Source organism: Chaetura pelagica, unplaced genomic scaffold (assembly GCF_000747805.2).
Source record: "Chaetura pelagica isolate M959 unplaced genomic scaffold, ChaPel_1.0 scaffold222, whole genome shotgun sequence".
NCBI lineage: Eukaryota > Metazoa > Chordata > Aves > Apodiformes > Apodidae > Chaetura > Chaetura pelagica.
Window position 1 is genome coordinate 9,471,864 of NW_009952711.1, and position 10,169 is coordinate 9,482,032.

General features: G+C 38.9%; 1 protein-coding gene across 1 annotated transcript in view; it reads right to left on the bottom strand.

Moving 5' to 3' along the window:
• Positions 1-69: 69 nt before the first annotated feature.
• LOC104386032 (lamin-L(III)-like) overlaps positions 70-10,169 on the bottom strand; it is a 14,393-nt gene continuing 4,293 nt past the window's right edge. Inside the window, 10 exon segments of the mRNA XM_009994565.1 lie at positions 70-123; positions 3,234-3,341; positions 3,438-3,554; positions 4,380-4,487; positions 5,432-5,657; positions 6,287-6,507; positions 6,631-6,756; positions 7,324-7,510; positions 8,392-8,501; positions 9,464-9,620. Coding sequence (XP_009992867.1) covers positions 70-123; positions 3,234-3,341; positions 3,438-3,554; positions 4,380-4,487; positions 5,432-5,657; positions 6,287-6,507; positions 6,631-6,756; positions 7,324-7,510; positions 8,392-8,501; positions 9,464-9,620 — 1,414 coding nt within the window.

The following is a 10,169-nucleotide window of genomic DNA, read 5'->3' on the forward strand; positions in this document are numbered from 1 at the left end:
ACAGAGTGCTAATAGCTAGTTGCAGTACATTTTCTGTTGGAATGAGATGCTTTTTCACATTTACAGGATTCATCTGTCCAAGTCTAGAAACAGATAGTACTGAAACTGGTCCATTTCCAGGTGCTAGAATACAGGAACAGTATATTTAGTAACAGACAACATTTTTACAGCTTGCTTTTAATTTTAAAAATGTTTCACTCTAGGAAGTTCTCTAGCAAGTGATCTAGACCAGTTTTAGTATATTTTAGCATCAGGATATGATCAGGACATTTCAGGCACTCAGCTCTCCTCAGGACACTTCTACTTCAACCAAGTTCAGACTTGCTGAAGGTGTAAGCCAGTGTGTGAACTGACCCTTGTTGTTTCCCACTCAGGCTTTAAGCAAGAATTACCTTTGGAGAAACACCATATCAGAATATTAAGAAAGCTGAGGCAGGCTCATGCTCATGAGTATGAGTCAAGTATTTAGCACCCTTCTAGGACATACTTTTTTTAAGTTTTGTAAACTGTATACACTTCTGTTTCAGCAGGTCACAGAAACCAAATCTTTGTGTTAAAGTAAAAATAACTTTACATGGAGCTTGTGTTCTGCTGCTCTTTCTATCAGTGAATCCAAGAACAGGGCCCAGTATCAGAAGGTAGGAAATTTCATCATGTTCTGGACAATGTTTCTTATCAAGAGGTCAGATGGGAGAAGTGAATTCCAAACTTCAGATATTGCAGAAGATACCAAAGCACACAGTCTGTGTCACCTGGAACTGAGATGTGTTTTCAGATGACCATCCCCTTGCCCACATTACATGACAGCACAGCTAGAATCCTCATTTTGCTGTAGAAATAAGATCGAGTGCTAATTAGTATGTGTACAAACAGTATTCATTGCTGCTTACCTACTTAACCCTCATGTAGGTGTTCAGAGTTTAGTGCTTTGCAGTTTCAGTTAATAAAGCAGGTTTTCAAGGGTCAATACCTTAACCATACTAGATGGCTTGAGGGAAAAACCCAAGCTTTTAGCAAGTTGATTCCATGCAATGCATGGGCCTGTGCCTTCCGTAATGAAAGGCTGTCAAGCCACCTCTCAGTAGTTCAGTACTGAAGCATCAACATTTAACTGACATGCAGATTCATGCTACCCTAGTTAGGATGGTAAAAGCAGAAGCAAAAACCACAGAAAACCTGCCTTTAAAGCACAGCATGCTTTCTTTGAATAATTTTACATGCAAGTTAGCTGTTTTGTAATAAGCTGCCATTAATTCAGTACTATCACTGCAGCAGAAGAATATAGGTACTAATGACAGAAGTTTGACAGGAAATCAGACAGGAATGACATTAACACTGGAGTGGAAGTATTACAATTGATTCTTACCATAGTTGGTTGACAACTTTACTGTAAAGTTGCTGATAGAACAGATTAGAGGTATAAAGAGAAAAGTTACTTTTGCTTTCCATCACTGATTGCTAAACAAATAATGTCATTAGTCAATTCAACTAAAGAGCCTTTAAAACTGTGGAGAGGCCCTACCCCAAACATGAAGGTAAGTTTGGATCATTAAGCCTTTCTATAAGCCTAAAGCTTCCACTAGTGTTACTTCAAATATTTTGGTGTATTCTGTGCATTAATAGGCCAAAGGCCAGAATAGTATTCTAGAAGCTCTCAATAGCCTAATTAACAGGGTCTCATCCTCTTTCAATTAAAAACTGAAATTACAGGAATGTGCATGGAAGTCAAGAGACTTTGATAAACATCCTTTAAGCCAGATAGTATTTCAGTAATAGATAGTTACCCAGGCTTTCTGTTTGAAAGAAGGACAAGGGAAGAACCAAGCAGCAGGCAGTAACTGCCTGTTCTTAAGTGTATTTTCATCAGGAAGACAGTACTAAGGTACTTAAGATTTCAAACAGGTATATTATGAAAACATTAAGAATTGTTGGTGGCTTTAGGACCTGGTGCAGTAAGATGCAAATCCTCCTTGGAACTATGTAGGATCAGTTTTAGCAAAAGCTGTGGTAGCTCAATGTGCTGTGTCAGCAGAAGTTTTTAAAAAGGTAGACTTCCCCTTGGGCTTAGGGCCTCAGCATTTGTACTGGCAAATGGGACTTGGTGCTATTTCAAATCAAGAAACAAACCAACTCCAAGGTCAAGTACAGACCATAATTGTTCAGTTAAGAACAATTTAAAGTCTTCATATTAGTTCTGGTTTAGACTACTTCAGCAATTAAAGATACCCAACTAGTATATCAAAATACACCAGGAGCATCCAATGTGCAAACATTCAGACTTGTAATATAGCCACTCAAAAGCCATTTGGAGAGGTTAGAGTCTTCATAGAGCATTACAACATTCAGGTTGTAGCCAAAGGGTTGAAAGTCTGCTGAAGGCGTAACTGCTTTTTCTATTTGACAATGTTAATTTTATTACTGTGACCTGTGTCTGCACAGAAGTTCACTTAGAAAGTGTTGAAGTGAGTAATTCATGACTGAAACAAGGTTGAGATACTTATTTTGCTGTGCAAAGTAAAAAAGTAGTTCCTGGAAATGAGCTGGAACAGAAATGCCTCAGACTCGTGCTTGAATTTACTTAATCAATAAGACTTAAGCTATAAATACACTAAGAACTTTGATTTCAGCCTTCTAATACTCCTGAATGGAAATATGAGCTTTCTTACATGTGAAATCAAGATATCATAAGAGCAAATCAGGGACACTAGAGCATCAGGTAATCACTTCATCCCAGGTATAAATACTTCTGGTTAATGTTTGCATTCTGTTCTTGGGGTAACAGCTTTTAAGCTTATTCTTAGTCAGATGTTTAGATGGAACAGACATTAAAGCTAGTATTTTTCAGTAATACAAGACAAAACAATTAATGCTACTATTTGATCATATTCAGCCAGAGAATAAGCAAAACACCAATTCTGCTTCTGATGCAAAGCCATGCAAGCTACATCCTACACAGGACAAGAGACTGCAGTGCTTTTAATGAAGCAAGTTTTTTTTATGAGATGACAAGTCTGATTCTTACCATCTCACCTGCTTAAAGATGCCCACAGGGACCACTATCATGAAACCAAACAACATTTCTTTTTTCTTCTCCTTTTGGTCTGATATCAAGAAAAATGTTAAGAGTTGTAGGATTTGAATAGTACTTGGGGAATTATTTTCATACAGTAATTAAAAGAAAAGGCCACTGAATTATTCTGTTTATAGCATGTATTTAAACTTCAGCAGCTTACCCGAGATGGAAACTCTAGTTCACTTCCAGTTATTTCTTCATAATCATCATCTTGTTCACCATTGTCTTCTCCTCTGGGTACTTGCATCATCTTCCTCTCTGCAAGTTCCTAGAACACAGTAGGATTGCCACCAAGAACCCTCATAAATTAAGCACATCAAACAATTTAATATGAGGACAGTAGAAGCCATTTACTCTCACTTACCTCACCATGCTCTGAGATGAGTGTAACATCAATATTATAGCCAGCTCCCCAGGATTTCTGAGACTTCCAGACCAGGTCACTAGGACCTGGACTTACACCAGCAGCTGCACCCCAGATCTGCAACAGATTCAGAATGAGCTTCAAGAATCTTATTTGTAGTTAGATCAGGATTCAGTCTACAATATACAGCTCTTTAAATAATACCAAAGATGTCCAGTGACAGAAACTGAACTGTAATACCTGGCAGGTTAGGTCATTCCAGGACTAGCAAGAACAGTGGTATTATGTTTTTTTTCTTAATTGAAGACTGTAGAACAGTGCAGAAAAGGCTGTTAAGAGCTTCTACCTGATGTAGAAGTAGCCTTGCTTGGACATGCATAGCATTTGATTCAGAGCCAAGCCACAGTTACAGATGTACTCATGGCAGCTATTTGTGTATACAAGATAGCCTCTAAACTGGGGTCACTCACAGACTTCTTGAGTCAGCTTGTACAGAGTTTGGACTGCAGAGCACAGAGCTCTTTGATCACTATCTAAATGCACTTAAGAGAATGATTTTAGGGCTAATATTAGGTTAGTATTACAAACCATGGACTCAGCTGAACTGCAGTGGACTACACCTTTTAGCAGCAAATAAAGTTGTCACACAACTTTTAGGGGAAACCCAAAAACAAACTAGAGGATACTATGTTCATAATAACAACACATCCCAATCTGGGATGATCCAAGTTTAATCCAAGATCTAGCATTATAGAAACTTCAGTTGATGTTTCAGATCAAGTAGTTGCAAGGATTTTTTCCATTTCCCTCTCCACATAAGGAATTTCATTATTTAGGCACTTGCAATACCAGTTTATGGTTTTCCTTATCACCTAGGTTTCTACTGCCATCTAACATAACAAAAACAGAGCTCTGATTAAGTTTTACAAAACCTCTACCTACTGTAACTACTTGGCCCGCCTGAAGAGTGAACTGTGCAGGAAATTTGTATGTTACATCTGACACACTTCCAAGATGTCTTCTTAACACCCAGCCATGTAGTGACTGATCCTGTGGAACAAAAATCTTCTCTCAGCATTTCACACCAACACCATATTATACAAGCACAAGGTTCTTCCCAGACTCAGGTCAGTTTTAGTCCCACTGCTGTAGGGTATATAACTGATAATTTTTCCATTAAAAAGACAACATGTTTCTTGAGTTCTTTTTTTTTAATAACTGATAAACTTAAATGTTTTCTATTAAAGCCTCCCTTGGATTTCTCCCAGTACTTCCTTAGGATTACTATCAGTCCACAAGTTTAGGCACATCTGTTCTTGCCTTCTATTGAATGTCATGATGCTCTTTACCAGGGAGATTCTGATACATGAAGCTGGCCATGCCCATCTACAAACTGGAGCCACAGAGAACTAATTCACAGTGGCCTTGAAAGGTTTAAGGCATCTCTGGCTGAAGTGGCCAAGCTGCCAACCAAAACTTTTGGAGCTCTGAGGATTAATTTCAAGAGCTCTGGATTTGCAGATTAGACTAATAAAATAATCTAATTGGACAGATAATCCCTCTATGTGGATCAGATACCATCAGCTCTGTTCACCTTTTTAGCTGCTTTAAGTATTCCTAAGTAGTAAGAAGCTGTTATCCAGTTTACTAAGCATCTTAATTAGTTTAAGCATAACCAGTACTTTTGATAGTGCTAGCCTGAATCTGATGAGAAACAACTAAAGGTATTAGATTTTCAAATCATACAACCATCTCTCCCCAAAAGCACCTCCCAGACAACCCCTATGAACAAAGCATTTACAGTATGAAAAAAAAAATAAAAATCAGTCTCTAGTCTTGACAGGAGCCAGATTAGCTGAGAAGTCCCCATTTAGTATTTAATCTGGCAGTTCTCTTCCCTCATCTCTTCATCCTTCCTTATTGACATCTCTCACTAAGCTACAAGTGAGTTCAGAGACATTTTGCAAAGGCCAGAATCAAATGAATAAAAGTACCTCATCAGAGTTGTTTTTAAGCCTGACAAATTTTCCATCTTCATCAATTTCTTCGATAGATACATTTCCAGAAGATGAAGCATGCTGAACAGTCTTAAATCCAGCACTATGCCCTCTCTTTTTGGCTTCTTTCATTTTCCTTTTCTTCCCCTGCAGGAACCGTCGCCCTTGACTTGTTGCTTGGGTTGCTGTGCTGTGTGAAGGTGGACTGGATGACAGGTTTAGCCTACAAGAGAGCCAGATAACATTCACCTAAGTATCTGATCTACTTGTTTCTTCTCTTATCTGCCCACTATAGCCTAACAACTAACAACTTCTATAAAGCTTAACAATTTCTTATATCCAGACTTTCCATGAAGTCTTGAATACAAGATTTTATTTTTCCTGGCAAGACAGTAGCTTGTTAACTTTAGAAGACAGCCCTAGAGTTCAGAGCAACCTTATGTTGATAAAATTCACATGTGCAGTAAGTGTTCCTTTAAAGTCTCTACAGACACAATCTTAAGTGGAAGGAGTTAAAGTCTTTTACCCTTCTTTGCATGTAGAATTCATGTTGTTCTCACCAGGTAGTAATACCATTTCCCTGTTCCATTGACAAAACTTGAGCACTGACTTTGATGTATCACTAGGACAGCACAAAGCTTTGAGAAAGTCTTGATTCTAGGAAGGGATGTCTAATGTACCTTAGAACATTTTCAGCTGGGTTTATCAAGTTACTTCATCTTACCACAGCATGTGGTGGATATAAGATATAAACACCATCTAGGAAATACTATGCTCGAAGAACTAAACGACAGCACTAATCACATACTTGATATGTACGTTTTGTTTCCCAAGGAGCTTGTCATAGCCTACCTCTGTTCTTCTCCTTCCAGCATCTTCCTGTAGGCATTTATTTCCAGATCTAGAGCCAGTTTCACATCTAAGAGATTCTCATATTCTTGCAGCTGTTCTTGTGCCTGCTGCTGGGCTTGTGCCAGTTCTCTCTCTTTTTCAGCCATATGTCGTCGATAGAAATCACGGTCATAATCCAGTGTCCCCTGCAGTTCCCTTATTTTGCTCTCCAAAGCAACATTCTGCAATTAAAGGGAGGAAAAATCAATTGAACTGTTAACTGAAGATTAGAGAGGAGAGGCCAGTATTTCAAATTTAGTATAGAAATAAGAATTATTCTAAGGATATACAAATAAAGACAGTACCTGGCTTTGATATTGACTAACTTGAGATGTCAGAGAATCAACTCTCAGCATTGTTTCCATCAGCTCCTCCTGAGCAGCTTTGGCAAAGTCACTATTTCTTGCTGCAATTTGCTGGGCATTCTCCATCTATGGACAAGTCACCATTAGTAATGAGTTGCTTATGACCACATTTTACATAAGAAACCCAAGTGATTTCTAGCTGTTACATCTGAAACCAATTGTTTTACTTAAGTGTGCAGGTACCAGTAAAGTTCAGGTCAGCAAATTTTTCATTGCTTTCTGGGAAGGTTTACACAAGTCTGATATTCATGTCAGAAAAAAACTACAGGAATCAGGTAGTGAAAACTGCTGGATTAGGATATTCTAATTACAGATGAATGAAGATTTGTATAGACATGAAGTAAATGGATTCTCTAGAAAAAACAATGGAGAATATATTTAGGAGCTGCTTGTCAAAGCATGGGCATAGGCTACAGGATCTTAGGTGTACTTAAACTATTATCTTTCCCAGAAGTTCTATAAGCAGAATCACTCAGCTATTTCTAGAGCAATTCAATTTTGAGACATTCCAAGAAAGGATGAAGTAGAGCCATGCTACTAAAAGTGTCACTCAGCACCATTTATGCTAGTGTGACTTCAATCATAGAATGGTGCAGAGAAATTAAGCTTTGTTGGTATCTTTCACAGACTCACTTTTGCATTGAATGTTCGTTCCAGCTCCTCTTTGTATCCTTGAACTTGTTCTTCTTGTTGTTTTCTGAGACATCTCAGAGCATTTGAGAGCTTACTCTCAAATTCTCTCTGACGGTTAGATACTGCCTCTGTTACCATGCTGTCATGGACTCTTTTTGCCTCCTTGAGCTCCTAGGAGAATAAATTTCTCAGAGAATAAGCAAGCCAATGCAGTTTGATTTGAAACTGTACTTCCTGTACCAGCTTAACAAGCCGTTCAATACTGAAGCAGATTTATTATTGACTGCATGGTAATTCATCTTTATTCAGACCTTAGATATTCATCCATTAGGTCAGGTAGTTCCACCTTGCTAGCTGTGCTGGCTTGTTTTGCTTCCTCACTGCCACATTGCTTAAACTGATATTTCATTCTAAGACTTAATTCTTTGAATTAATTGATTTCTCTGCTTTTCATTACTTTGAACACATGCGTGAACACTTCAGTTTCTCAAAGTACTGTTACTTCATCTATTCTTTGTTTATTCAAAAACAGCAGTTGGTTAGAGAAACTGGAATTCTCTGTCACTTAAGCCACACACAGATTACTTACAGAAGGAAGCTGGCTTACATTCACATGTTTTTTAGTTCTGTGTACTGACTTCTCAGAGGTTACCAGACACCTTGGGTAAGTGTTAAGTAGGGAACATAAGATGCTTATAAAAGGAGATTTAACTTCAATTATTTTAGGCTTCTAGTAAACCTCTGGAATAAGTTAGCTGTAATGTAAGGCCTACTCAGTTACAGAGTAGTATATTGGAATTGTTACTTTTAGAAGTGCAGCCTGAAAAAATTATCACATATTCCAGATACCTATTGGTACTATGCCAGTTAACATGAGGGTGTGTGCTTTCTTGAAGTCTTCCTAGTTAGGTGGATTTTATTGGCTTGTGGACTGCCATAGATTCACTCAGCTAGTTACATGTTTTAAGGAAAAGCACAACTTAACATTGCTTTAAAGTGCATCCAGGGATCATGGACAACTAAAAAATCCTTGTTAATAAGCCAAAACATACATCTTCATGAAGGCGCTTCTGGAACAACATTTCTTCCTGCAAAGTTTTCACATGATTTTCCAGGTCCACTCTCCTCAACATTTCACTGTGGAGATGCTTTTTGGAATCTTCAAGTGACGTCTCCAGCTAGAAAAGAGAGACATCTGGGTATTCAAATTAAGAGGCCATTTCTCCAAACTAAACCAATCAACTTACTACAGGTCATTCCACTTCATTCCCACAGCAATCAAAACATACTGCTTAAGTGAAGCTGGTTACTCCGTTCACATGCTTAATTCAGCAGGATCCAACATATTAGCAACAGAAAGAACCCTAATTGTTATGTAGGCCAGTCAAATAGAGAGTAGCCTTTAATCCTGCCAGCTAAGTTTGACTCCTCAAAGTACATTTCTGATGAATCAATTGTACTATCTATATACATTCCTTCCCTTCACAACACCAGGTATTCCAATCACCTCCCCGACTTCCAATATAATGTTTTATGCTTAAAAACTTAAATCCTCCAAATATAGCATAACTGTGTTGTCAAACTATTATAAACTTTGAGTGTTGAGTGTGCTTCTTTAAGCATACAAGTTTGGGGTTTAAGTTTTTGTTCTGAGCACTTGAAATTAGCTTATTTAATGATCACATTAAAACATGAAATGTCTAGATGGAGTAGCAACTCAGAGTTCATTTTGGTAGCTCAAGAGCTTAGAAAAAAAGTAGCCAGGAGCTAATTATTATACCTAGATTTAAGCAAAGTGAAGCAGGGTTCATCAAATGCTCTTTGTGGACACATTAGAGAATGCTACAGGAGCTACAGCAGTACCACACATTTCAATTTACTTTGTCCTTAGAACATGGAACATTACATACTGTGGTCATAGAATAGAATTAAAGGTACCTACAACAGGTGGAAGTTTTAACAGACCAATTATCAATAGCATTTGCTTATAGAAAGATTACAGAAATCTTTTTGTCTTGTCCATCTAACATTGCCATTGATAAGCATTTCCCTGCTTTTAAACCTAAATAACTAGTTGGAGAAAAACAGGCAAAAGCTTCAGAAACAAAAGCACAGTTGAAATTCAAGAAACAAGTCTTACAGTGACTACTTGATCCTTTACTTCACGAAGTTCATTCTCCAAACTTCTGTTCTCATTCACAGCTGTTGCCAAGTCAGCTTCCTTCACATTTAGCTGAGCATCAAGGTCCCTCACACGAGCCTGTGTCGTGTTTAAATCAGCTTCTTTTTTTGAATTCCTGCAAGTGAAAGTTTTACACTCCTAAGTTGCAGCTGGTGCAGTAGAAAGTTTGTCTTTAACATCCTTACCTTCACAGGGGGTCTGTGGCAGAACTGAAACAGAAGAGATGTTAGTTAAACACTCATGAGAGCACAGGGCAAGCTGTAAAATAAACCAAACAAGCCCTTCAGACAAATATAATTTGTTTAACCAGAAAGATTTCTGACCCAGTTTCCAGCTTGGTTTGTGCAAATCCAATGTGGAAGCCAGCAATTTTCCATGGCATGACCAACTGGGGAGGCCAGGGACAGCACAGGCCCTTGTCTCTACACGGAGGGAGCAATCACACTCAAAGCTGAAGCTGCCCAGACCACGGTGACCTGCCTCCCCTGAGCAGGCTGCTCAGATACGTCCTTTCAGCAGACAAGGCTGCCCCCAGCCTCCCAGCCCCCTGGCCCAGGCCCAGCGGGTGCAGTGCAGCCCCTCAGCAGGCCGGTGCAGCCGCAGTGACAGGGCAGGCCCGCTGAGGCGGGGCGGGTCGGGCGCGGGGGCCACCGGGGAAACCGAC